This window comes from Cariama cristata, unplaced genomic scaffold (genome assembly GCF_000690535.1).
Source record: "Cariama cristata isolate BGI_N322 unplaced genomic scaffold, ASM69053v1 scaffold11906, whole genome shotgun sequence".
In the NCBI taxonomy this organism is placed as follows: domain Eukaryota; kingdom Metazoa; phylum Chordata; class Aves; order Cariamiformes; family Cariamidae; genus Cariama; species Cariama cristata.
The window spans coordinates 33,845-47,195 of NW_009622725.1; the positions used below are offsets into that span (position 1 = coordinate 33,845).

The 13,351-nt window shown below is 39.4% G+C and overlaps 1 protein-coding gene across 1 annotated transcript; it reads left to right on the plus strand.

The window, feature by feature from the left end:
- Positions 1 to 1,774: 1,774 nt before the first annotated feature.
- On the plus strand, positions 1,775 to 9,549 carry COL10A1 (collagen, type X, alpha 1). Its single transcript, XM_009702451.1, has 2 exons — positions 1,775 to 1,913; positions 7,408 to 9,549. The coding sequence occupies exons 1-2, from the start codon at positions 1,775 to 1,777 to the stop codon at positions 9,300 to 9,302; spliced, it is 2,034 nt and encodes a 677-aa protein (XP_009700753.1). The 3' UTR covers positions 9,303 to 9,549.
- Positions 9,550 to 13,351: the final 3,802 nt, after the last annotated feature.

Here is a 13,351-nt window from a genome sequence, read left to right on the forward strand (position 1 = left end):
CTAAAACCAGTTTATAATCCGAAGAAAAAAAAAAGAAAAAAGAGACAAGCTGTAATCGTTTGATCCACCAACAGTAAAACAGCAGTAGTTTAAATTTACTAAAGTGAAACCATTTAATAGGAAAAACATATATCTAGTAAAAGTACAGCAATAACTGCATTTGATTGAACAAACCTTAAAAAAGTTAATTGCTGACTGCAGAAAAGCTCAAAAAAGCTCCATCAGCCCCAAACATCAGCCTGTATAACACTTGCAAATTTAAGCAGTATGGATTTCAATACATTTGTTACAACTAGACACAACAAAGTTCTCCTTATGTAAGGTAAGCTTACATTTCAAGAATTCCTAATACAGAAACATTACTTGGAGAATACATCGTATACATAGGACTGTACCTTCAGCATCAAAACAGAAGTCTAGTAATATCATGTGATAACAACAATCTCCTAAAATAAAAACTACTTAAAAGTAATCTTCAGGTTCTCACACAACTCCCTTATTAACATCTTAATTGATTTTAATTTCTCCATCATATCCCAATGAACAATTACTCACAGAAGTAGTCTCTATAGACTTTAGTGGGGTTACTCCTGAAAGTAACAGCTCACCAAAGTTCAAAATGTGTAGTTCTTTCCTTAAAACATTTACAGAGAAATCTAAATGAAGCACTTAGAATTACCAACCTTACTTACAAGATCATGATTTTTTCCAATGTTACCTTTCTCAGTTCTAAAAACAGAGGGGTCGTAAGATTTTAGAAAATACAAGCTATAAGCAATACAATTTCATCAACAATAAGAAATCCAAGGGAAGAAGAAAAAAACATAAGACAAAAAACTTAACAGGATCTAGGATGACTGCCCAAAATAGCTTCCCCCACCCCTAAAACACACACATATACACACAGATAATTACTGCTTACTGATTTCTGGGGAGGAGCTTATCCCCAGCAGGCACCCAACTAGGGGGAAAATCGTATAAATACTCAAGGGTGACACTTGAAATCATCAGCTTCTGCTCACTCACCAGTGGCAGAAGAACTCCTCAACAGAGGAGGATTCACTGCTCTACCACTCTGCATTGGAGCTCCACAACATTCTGGTATGCTATGATTTCATTTCACTATCAGGTTTTGAAGGTAACTTCTACAGGATACGTGTTTTCTGGCTGGGGAGGGAAGGGGCTTGATAGTTAAGGGCCAGTGACAGCACCCTTACCACCCCTGGGGCTAACTGAAAGGCTACAGAGAAAAGCCTGCTTTCAAGCAAGCCAATGTGAGATTTTTAGCAGTGATGCTGAAGGAGCCAGGAGTTCGTGCTTCATTTTCTACAGCATTAGACAGAGGCAATAAGGTGGTGGTAGAGTGTCTATGTATTTCCACTGAAAACTTTTCTTCATTTCAGGAGTTTTGATGCATATGCAACTATTGGAGCCCTAGTGTAGCTAGGAAAATAATCACTGTTTCTGAAGACAGTGGCTTTAAATAGGCTGGCATTCACTTAAAATGATTCTCTTCCTAAGAGTGAGACTACTGCCTGTAAGCTATCTATACAAGAGCTCTAACATTCAAAGTGATAGCAATACTGATTCCCTTTTTCTTAGGAGGATTTTTCACAACTAGTGAAAGCAGGAGGAAGTAAGCACAAGATAATGTCACTTTTAGTACTGATGTTTTAAGAAAACTCATTTATTCACGCACAAGAAATGGCATTGAACAGCTTTTCTTTATAACAAACTTTTTCTCCCCTTTCTAACACAGAACGGATTTGGAAACATGCATTTACAGATATCCTTACTGCTGCTGCTTTGTCTGAACATTGTCCATGGTAGCGATGGATATTTTTCTGAGCGATATCAGAAACAATCCAGCATCAAGGGGCCACATTTTCTACCATTCAATGTAAAGAGTCAAGGTAAGTTTACTATTTTTTAACAATAAACTAACACAGGTATTCCTAGTTGGTCGATACATGAACAAAAGCCCTTTGTTTATACTATTGGTATTCAACTTTCCACTAACAGTTTAGATTTATTAAAATAATGTCATCACTGCAGAAAGAACTGGTAGTGGCTCTGGCAATTGCTTCCAGTTGACAAAGATGTACACTTGTCACAGACAAATTTTTTACACAATAACCACTAAAGGCATATAGAGCAGAAACAGAGCTGATCTTCAGTGGTGGGAAGAATTATGTACACAATCATGTTGTATTATGTACAACATGCTAATTATCCTCAAATTTCTTGATTCAAGACTGGGGTTTCTAACAAAAGACCTGTCATCTACAACATTCAGAAAGAACTTTTACATATTCTGTCATGTTATCTCTACTCAAAACAGACATTAGGTATGAATTTAAACATATGTCTGATCCACACGGCCAAATGAAGACCCATTTAAAGTCTCAAAAGGCAAAATAAACTGATATATAGTTGTAAAAATGTGACAAATTTCTACATATTTTTTTCATGAGTGATTTAAGCTTATACTTTAATTATCAGACTGATCTCATAGTAATATAACAATTCTAGCTTTATTATAAAAAATTCTCTTCATTTCATAAATCAGTCTTATGGTAGATTGTACAGGCAATATGTAATTGCAATGCTTTACATCGTGACATCCGATTTCAGGTATCCTCTGTGTCCTTATAAGTCAAATGGGTGGCTATAGTTAGTGTCTGACACTATTTGAGTTCTGGTTTATTTTTCCATGTTTGGGTCAAAGCCTTTTTTAAAAAATTTGAAATCAAAACTTCTCACTTCCTAGGTACTGGTTCTATTTCATGAATTGTCCCCCAAAATATGATTAGTAGTCTCTCTTTAAAATTATCATCACTAAAATTAAGAGAACTGAATCTTACTTGTAAACATCCTGCTCTCCCCCACTAAGACAATATCATTTTCCTTTAGACATCAACAGGCCATTCAGAATAGCTTTCACTTTTGCTGCATCCCATCTACTTTTAATTGTAATAATCATACTTGGGCAGAAATGCAGAAACTGAATGAAAGACTCAGAAAATGGCACTTCACCAGAAAAATTACATTTTCGGCTATACCTGCATTAGAAAATAGGGTAGCACAACAGAAGCAGATCTGGAGAGCAGAAGAGTTGCTGCTCAGGACTTTGCATCCACATTACCTTCATGTAGGAGGTTTTGTTTCAGAATAGCTCTAGTCTGATCCTACAGCCTGGATGCTCACGAGCAGTGCACATTGAGTCCAAAGACGCAGCCATGGTCTCACCCCAACCAGCTCCAGCCCACATGCTCCAAGAAAGCTCTGCAGGGAGAACCAAGCGAAAGCAGCATGGCTGGGAGACTTACCCCCCAAAATGTTCTTCTGTGCTGTACCAAAACACTGTCACAGTTTCACCCATTGCCTTCAGCACAAGGACTTTCTGAAACCCTACCAGCACTCTCAGATGGCATTTAGGTACATGTACATAAACAGCTACCCTGAGGACTTACGAACTGGAATTCCCACTGAGTTAAAGTTACATTTCCTTCCTCTTTCCTCACTAACTTTTCATAGGTTTTTCCATTACTTTATTCAGAATCATTTACATATTTATATTATTTTTAAGTGAAGTACAATATTTACTTGGTTATCCTCTACCATACTTCACTTACTTCTCTTCTCCTCGTAGTGTCTTTTTTTTTTCCCCCTTTATAGAAGATATTTGGAAAGGGGGAAGCCGGCAGCAAATCAAGGAAGGAGCTGGGTGGACAGGACGTGGGGTGAAAGGGGGAAATGAGTTGTCCTGAACTAAGTTTTCACTTACTATAGTAACACAGAATCTAATCTGTGTGAAACTTCTTATTTAGGATGACAACCATTATATTAACATGCAAGAAGTATAAAATGCTGCTGATTTAAGAAAGGTAATAACGACTATATACTAGACCTCAAAAGCAGGAACAGCCTAGAGTTTTACAGACCTGGTAGTCCAGTCATTCAAAATTGCTTAACAAATCTTCATTTGAGAACAAGCATCAAAATGGAGGACTGGAAAAACACTGCTATTCTTCAGTCAGGAAAACAACCATCCTACAGAGGGTTTTTAGAGTTTAAAGAGGGCAGACTGTTAAAGATCATCATTTCTAGTCTGAGACAATCATGGAAGAATAAAACAGGAGACTACAGAACCAAATTCATCTAACTATTGTCTAGTGAGCCCTTCCATATGCCAGTAGCTAAGGAGCATATGGCAAGTTTTTCATCTTAGCTTACTTTTCCTATTTGGTCACCAAACATTGGCTTCTAGAGATTTAGTTACTAATAAATTCTCTTTTTGTTTAGTATAGCTTTGTCAAAAAGCAGCCTGGAACTAAAATTTCAGTCTAGGCCCAAACTGGTGACTCAGGACAAATTGTAATAGATTACACAATTTCTGTTGGCAATCAAAACCTATTAAAGCTTCATTTAATTCGGTGAAATGGTTTTAACGATTTTAAAAATCTTGTTCTTGACAGCTCTCCAGTCAGAATATACTTTCTTTTTCTGTATGTATTTAGTGTTACCATTTTTTTTTTAATTACCAGGACACCATTTTTAAACCAGTAGCTCTTTGGTTTGAAATCTTTGAAAAGTCCTAGTTGAGAGTAATCATTAAATTAAGTCTGACTGTTCAGCAATGCTTAAATAAGCCATTATAGCAGATTATGTTAAAGTTTTCATACCTAATTCAATACATAAATAGGGTTTGACTGCACTCAGAGAACATAAACCAATTTTGCATCAAGATATGTGCCAAGACATATAAGAAAGCAGCCAACCACTACTTCAATTTTCCTGGTAAAAATCCTACTTCATCAATGCCTTCAGCTGTCCTTTTCTCAGAGGACTTACCATTGTCTCTAAGACAGTGCAATTGCCAGACATTTTAATTTAAAAGCAGCACAACTTTGAATATAGATCCTCACAGAAAATCTCTATAACAACATGAAGACTGACAAAGACTGACAAAGCTTTTAGCATCTCATGCAAAAAAGGCAGCACCCACCACTTTGTGAACCTAGAACTGATAGAAAGTTGCAACCTAAACATGGTAAAAAGCAAGAAAGAGAAGCACTCTGAAGAAAGTCTGATGCAATTTGCCACCAAAAAAAAAATAAATCAGATCTAGTGCAGTAACTGCATGTTACTTGGACACAGCTGAGTAAAATGAATGTTGCCCCTCTCACAGAAATTAAACTCCCTACGACTGCTAAAGAACAAAATACATTTGGTAGGCCTAGGCATAGTTCCTTGAGTTGGCGTTATGAAAGAGCAGACCTGGCTAGGATCACTGCTGTCTTCTGCCAAAGTACCCACATAAATGTTTGGGTTTGGATTTGATGCAGTTGATGTAAAAACATTTGTATTTTCCCCCTAATGCTTTGCAACTGAAACAGCACTAGCTCAGGAACCTGTTTAGGTATTTGTACTGAGGCTTTCATCTGCCCCATCTCTGTTCTCTGATGTGAACAGTTTTTGAAGTTCTATCCATAAATAAAACCTATGGCATAAATTCTGAGTCCTGCAGTTGAGTAAGCTGTTTTCTCCAGTGGCAGCTCTCTTATCTGTGGTGAAGAGAAAATGCGTAACGTGTAGAGAACATTTACATGCCACTTCGCTGCAGGATACGTGCTAATTCTGACAGGCTTAATCCTGTTCCAAATTATTTTTTCATACGATGTAGTTCTTAAAATTTGCCATGTCTTATGTCACCTATATAACAAGAAAACCAACTTGCAATTGCACTCTGCTGAATCTGGGAGTTCAGTAGGAAGAAATCCAACAATACCAGTAAGATACCAAAGACTGCACCAGACTTGTCACTGGTGCTCACAGATTCCACAACCTCCTTTGCAGCTGAGAGGGATATGTGTTTGCATTTTCAGTTTGTCAATAAATCACAGACATTGCTTTCTTTCTACGTGTAGGATTTTGACAACTATCTTCCTTTTCATTGCCTTAAGGAGGATGAGACAGGAAGGTGTGCAAAATAACATGATATGCATTTGTGCTGATTTTATGCATCAGCAAAAAAGAAAATGCACTCCCTACACTTGGTAGATAAGACCAATCTCCCTGGCAATTCAGGAAGAAGGCATCATTGCAGATCCAATATAAAACCAAAATCAAATGTATTTCATATACGCATCTCTTATTTTTAAAAATACAATATGTACAAGAAAATATTCTTCCTCCTTCATCACATTTTTGGTTCATCAAGACAAGCTAGAGATTGGAAAAAGCAATTTATTATCCAAGAGACAGAAGAACAGTCATTGCATAAACTTTTATATACAAATATGTATGTAGATACACACATTCCTCTTTCTGTAAAAGACTGAAATGCAAGTTTTAGCTGATCCAATTGTCGATCAATTATCTTTTCCAAATGTTTTCTAAATCAGCATCAAACAGAATATGTTGCCACTACAAAAACCAGAATCCAAGCTCTTCCTATATCCCTCAGTTTTTATTTTTAAAATTACTTCTTACATTAACAGTCATCATAGGTATGGTATTTCATTCTATAATGATGCCAGTTGTTGCGAACTACTGACGTAGTCTCACAATATCTATGTTAATCTTGTCTGCAATGTCCCACAAATCAGCATCTTAATTCCAACCTGAAGCTGCAAGCTCCCCCAGAGTGCACAGAAAACTAAGCAGTGAGCTTCTTTGTTTATTCCTCTATTTGTGACATTCGGTGAAGTGGCTCCACCTGCTGTTTTGAGAACTAAGAAAATGAAGTAGTATTAAAACAAAACAATGCTGGAATTCTGACTGCGGTAAGACAAATTATCAGTTGTGACCTTGCCACTATGTGAAATTTTTATGACAAATGAAAATCTTTAGGACAGTATTTGAATATATAACATTCATATGTTTACCAAAAAAAAACAAACCCGAGCCATGGCCCACTTTTGAAAGTGTGTGTGTGTGTGTGAAGGACAAAAATCTCACCACTTAAATGCAGCATGAAGAAGTTTCAGAAAAGCAGCCACACCTGCACAGGAAGCTTCCTCTAGTTTCGTTCATTATCAAGATGCAAGCCTGATGACTTGCTAAGTCACTTACCTGTTCTTTTTTTTTTCCTTCCTTAATAGTTTGCATCTATTTGCACAGCATTTTTTATGCTCTCTGATGACCCTAAATGTTTTGAAGCCAAAAAAAATTCTAGAGGCCTCATAGCTCACAACACAACTCCAACAAATTTGTACTTGTTACTTGTGTGTCTGAGACACTTTTGCTCTGAACATCAGGTTCTCAGTGACCAAACATAGCATTCGGAACTTGACTTCTATGAGTTTCAAGCTAAGTTAACCCTTCACACATTTCTCCACCATGCTACAAGTCTGCAAATCTGTTACAGCTGCGCTGGCTGACCTGGTTTCCTCTCTCTCACAGGTGTGCAGATAAGGGGTGAACAAGGACCCCCCGGTCCCCCAGGCCCTATTGGACCAAGAGGACAACCAGGTCCTGCAGGAAAGCCAGGGTTTGGAAGTCCTGGTCCCCAAGGCCCCCCAGGTCCCCCAGGACCACCTGGATTCTCTGCAGTTGGAAAGCCAGGTGTGCCAGGTCTACCAGGAAAGCCAGGAGACAGAGGACTAAACGGTGAGAAAGGAGAAGCTGGACCTATTGGGCTCCCAGGAGCAAGAGGGCCCCAAGGACCACCTGGCACTCCCGGCCCTGCAGGACTGTCTGTTCCTGGCAAGCCAGGGCCACAAGGCCCCCCGGGAGCTCAAGGGCCGAGGGGCCTCCCCGGTGAGAAGGGAGAGCCAGGCATCCCTGGTATAAACGGACAAAAGGGAGAAAATGGATTCGGCGTTCCAGGCCGCCCAGGCAGCAGGGGTCTTCCAGGCCCGCAGGGACCCCGGGGCCTCCCTGGTCTTGCTGGGGTAGGGAAACCTGGTGAAAACGGTCTTCCAGGTCAGCCAGGTATGAAAGGTGACAGAGGTTTACCAGGTGCACCCGGAGCGGCTGGTATCCCAGGTCCCCAGGGTCCCCCAGGAGAACCTGGAGAAGCTGGCGTTGGCAAGCCTGGGCCAATGGGACCACCAGGAGTAGCCGGCATCCCTGGAGCCAAGGGACACCCCGGACCTGCAGGCTTGCCTGGATCCCCAGGTCTTCCAGGATTTGGAAAGCCAGGATTGCCAGGGATGAAGGGACACAGAGGGCCTGAAGGTCCTCCTGGCCTTCCAGGACCCAAAGGAGATCAAGGCCCAGCTGGTGTGCCAGGAGAACCAGGGCCTGCCGGGCCACCAGGGAACATGGGCCCTCAAGGACTGAAAGGCTTGCCTGGTGAGAACGGCCTACCCGGGCCCAAAGGCGACATGGGCCCTGCAGGCCCCCCGGGATTCCCAGGGGCCAAGGGTGAACGAGGTCTACCAGGATTAGAGGGAAAACCAGGATACCCAGGTGAGCAGGGTCTTGCCGGTCTTAAGGGACACCCAGGTCTCCCAGGTCCAAAAGGCGACACTGGCCATGCTGGGCTACCTGGCTTGCCTGGCCCAATGGGTCCACAAGGAGTTAAGGGAGTGCCAGGGATCAATGGCGAGCCGGGCCCCCGAGGGCCTTCAGGAATACCTGGGATCAGAGGCCCCATCGGCCCCCCTGGCCTGCCAGGAGCCCCTGGTGTGAAAGGCGAGCCGGGAGCACCAGGACTGCCAGGCCCAGCAGGTATTTCTACAAAAGGCTTAAGCGGACCCATGGGACCACCTGGACCCCCCGGGCCTAAAGGCAACAACGGAGAGCCTGGCTTGCCAGGCCCCCCTGGTCCTCCTGGTCCCCCCGGCCAAGCCGTAATTCCACAGATGCCCGAAAGCTACGTTAAGGCAGGAGAGTCTCGGGAGCTATCAGGAATGTCTTACATGAAAGGAGGAGTAAACCAAGCTCTTACAGGGATGCCAGTGTCTGCTTTCAGCGTCATCCTCTCAAAAGCCTACCCTGGAGCAACAGTCCCCATCAAATTTGACAAAATCTTGTACAACAGGCAGCAACACTATGACCCCAGAACAGGAATCTTCACCTGCAGGATCCCTGGACTGTACTATTTCTCCTACCATGTACATGCAAAAGGAACAAATGTTTGGGTTGCACTCTACAAAAATGGTTCCCCACTCATGTACACCTATGATGAGTACAAGAAAGGATACCTTGATCAGGCTTCTGGCAGTGCTGTCATCGATCTCATGGAGAACGATCAAGTATGGCTCCAACTGCCCAATTCTGAATCTAACGGTCTCTATTCCTCCGACTACGTTCACTCTTCTTTCTCAGGTTTCCTTTTTGCTCATATCTAACAACATCCCACTTACACTGTCCTGACACTCCTTCAGACCATTTTAACTGGGCGCTGATCCGATTCGTCCAGGTCATACAACTTCAATTTTGCAAAAAAAATGGAGGAGGTGAGAAGGTGGGAGAGAGTGGTTCAAACCTAGTAGAATAATACTGTATGTTTTTAGAGAATTGTCACAAGAAATTTGTTTCAAATGATGATTAATTGTCTGACTGAACACAACATTAAAATTTTATGAATTAATATAATGCACCAGCCTCTCTTTTTTCCCCCCCTTTTTTTTTTTGGAAAAGGAAAATCAGAATTTCTAACTATCACTTCTCATAACACAACGAATAGCCATTCCAAGACTCTAGGTCATACTTCACTATACCTGAAGGTATTATTCAAAGTAAACAGTCTCAGATACACCACAGTCATCACAACAGCTGGATAATATGCTTTAGGAACATTCTGCTATCTGTCAGCTTCATCTTTAACCTATCAAACAGGAGTCAAGAAAACAACTCTAATACAGTGCATACCGTGTCAGAGTTTTAATTGAGTTCCACTTTTCTTATTAATAACTGCCTCAGAGAAATGTAGATTTACAAATTACTACCTGTTACTGAAGACTTAAGACTTTCACAATATCAAAAAGTAATCAGATTTGAAGCCTAGAAATCCAGTTAGTTTGCTTTGCTGCACATTTTGTAATCTGCAGCAACAAACTAGTTTGGTATTTTTTAAGCTCCTAACATTCTGTAAAACTACAATATTCAGAGTACTGTAAAACAACTATCACCAAATCCAGACATTACGAACATGTCTGCGTGCTTGTGAAGATACTCACAAAATCAGAATAGCTTTGCCACCCCAAAATTGGAGACAATCTTTGTGCTGATTTTCCCTGAACAGTTCATTCTTTTAAAACACATTAGTCTGGGGAATATATTTTACTTACATGGTAAATTTATCATATGATGCCAGTAATTAGTCAGTAGACATAATCATATTTACCATACCTACATATACTCATGTCTCACAGACATTAGATATTACATTAATCTTTTATGGCCCTATGAAAAGTTACTGGTATAGAGTAAGCTAGCTTAGTAAAATTTGTGCTTATAAATTATGAAACCATAATAGTTTGATCACACATGTCTTCCAACAGCAGCTATCACTCATGTGCTTTAAAGGTATCATATACATCAAAACCTCATGAACTCTTAAACTATTATTTTTAGCTTCATTTTTTTTACACAGAAGTTTTTAATCACTTGCACTAAAAGTATGTAGGCCTATGTTTAAAAGTTTTGTCATTTTACCATTTCTTCATGAAAGCAGAACCTGAAGCTTGTTATGTTGTATACATTTGAAATCAGCAATTTCCTAAGTACTTGATAATATGTTGGGATTAATAAAAAAAGTGAGGAGACCTTTAGGTTGATCCATCACGAGCAAAGCTGTATAATGTTTTGGAAACTGTATAGAACTACCAAGAAAGCAACTTTGCAGAATTATTTTTTCTTCCTTTATTAAGTGCTGCTGGATATGGAAGCCTGTGGTTCAGGCTATATTTTGATAAAATAATAAATGCTTAAGTAAAGAGTGTAACATGAGATCTGCTTATCTTAGCAGCCGAGCAGACCTAGGCAAGCAAATTGGTACTACTATTAAAAACACTGCACACAAATGTTTGTATGGAAATAATACAGTGGGCAGTACCACAATTTCTAAGTAGCAATCCTGCAATACTTTTCTTTCAAGCCAAAATAAACTCAAGACACTTCAGTCTGAATTGTCTAACCCCACTTTTCTACCTTCCTGTTTCAGGCCAAATATTAATTACCAATCTCCTAGGAATTACCTCTTTTTGCACCAAGAATGTTTTCCTGTGCAGTCATTTGCATTAGTTCAGCAGCACTTTCCAGTATTTAAACATAGCATGTGCTGCTGCCCATACATTCAACCAATCTGACACTTTTGTTTCAGAAACAAATAAGAGGGACTGGGTACTGCGAGAAAATACTGCTCAGTAGTTGTAAAGTTGCTGGTTAATTGCTTTACATGTGAAACGTATGCCAAAGCACATGTTTAAAATTGTTGGACATGCTTGGTGCTCAGCAGTACATTACTGTCCTGTGATTCCAATTAACTAGTCTCTGCACAAGAAACTGGGCCCAGACAGTATTCTTAAAAGCATATTTCACTAGTCCTTATCGTCCATCCACTTTAAATCAGGTTTTGTCCTTGAACGTCTTTGTTCCTCAAATGAGCATGTAGGACTTCAAGTCTACAGCTTAGCACCTCATGCCTGTCTTTTTGAAGGCTTTTCAGAATTGTTCAGACATTAAGTCATCAAGAAAGCAACTCTTAACACTGAAAAGCTAGAGATTACACACCAAATTGTGGCACAAAACCAACTTATACCTTGATTTCAGTTTAGAGAGGACTTCAAGAAGGTCTGTAAGATTTTTGTTTTTTAGTATTTTCTCCACATGAAGATCAGCAACCTACGTAAAGATAAAGCTCTTCCAGAAAGCACATCTCTTCTGAATCACAGGCATTAGAGGAAAGAAAATCCAGTATGAGATCAAAATGAAAACATAAGAGCCTGTAATGGTACAAAACTCACTTCCAAAGAACTACTGAAATTTTTGAAGCCTTAAGTGGTCAAAACACATGTAGCACCCAAATAATTCCTTCTGTATTTAGCTGGAAAGCCCCGCAGAAAAGTGTAACAAATTTACTTGCTTCTACCTTTGTTGCAGTTTTCACAATTAAGACAAATAAAGATCTCTCATCACTGGACTACGTCAACAATAGGCATTTCTAATGTTTTGCCGAATTTTTGGAGGATCCTTTCTTTTTGGCCAGAAAAGCATCTTTGCTTTTTGTTTGTTGTAGTTGAAGTTGCATAAAAAAAAAAAATATATCACACACACAGACATCTAGATTCATTATCTTCTGCCAATACAACAGAGTAATACCATAAACTTGTGATCAAAAAACCTCTCTGTGTCTGTATATGTGCACATGTTTTTGGGGACAGAATGGGGTAGTTTAGAAAGATCCAAAGTAACACTTCCCATATATCAGCATGCCACTTCAGAATACTGATTAATTACGTAAGAAAGACAAAATGCAAGTTATTAAAAAACAGGTTTTAAGTCTAGCACTTTCTTGCTCTGATAATTTTCCTTTTTGTAAAAGATGGTCAGTGACAAATTTCTCAGATGTGTCCTTGAAACCTTACAGCAGATCTCATCAAGTCTTTTTATGGGCAATTTATGAAGTCTCTGCTGCCACATCAGCCATGACCTTTTTACTTCCAAAATGAAATATAACCTTATGAATTGACTGAAAATATTACAAATATATAATTTTCACTACATAACCAAAGATGCTATGGTTTTCAGAAGTGTCAGGGAAACTATAGCAAAAGACAATCATCCAAGAGAGAGAATGTAGCCTTTAAGAGAAGAAATTTTACAAAATTCTACTTTAAGAACTTATATTAGGCAACTTCCCCCTATGAAAACTATTGATCTTTCTGTCAAAAAAACCACTAAGACTGAAATTTTTCACATGGAAATAATTATACAGTACTTCAAGCCCTCATTACTCCTCTGAAGATCAAACTTTGTTTCCATAAGGTGTTGTGGACTTCTGTCCACATATTTATATCGTGTAAAATACATTGCCACATGACGTTTCCTTTAAAATTGCTCTCTACTAACGTCTATAGAACATACACTAAATGCAACACATACAAAGTAACGTTAATCACCTTAAAGCTGCAAAATATTCCAGTAATTAAAGAAAGTTAGAGAGTTAAAAAAAGGATTCTCAAGGAATTTAATGCTCAACTTGGATATCAATTGCAGAGGGCATTCTTGCAGGGATTATTAGGTAAGAAATGACCATTTTGCAAATACAAATATGTGTTCATTGCTGACATCATCCTTTTCCGATAGTATTGTTTAACAGATTCTCCCCATTTTTTTGCGTTATTCTTCACAAAGGGAGGTCTGAGTAACGCAAGACTACTTTGGAACCCTCTTT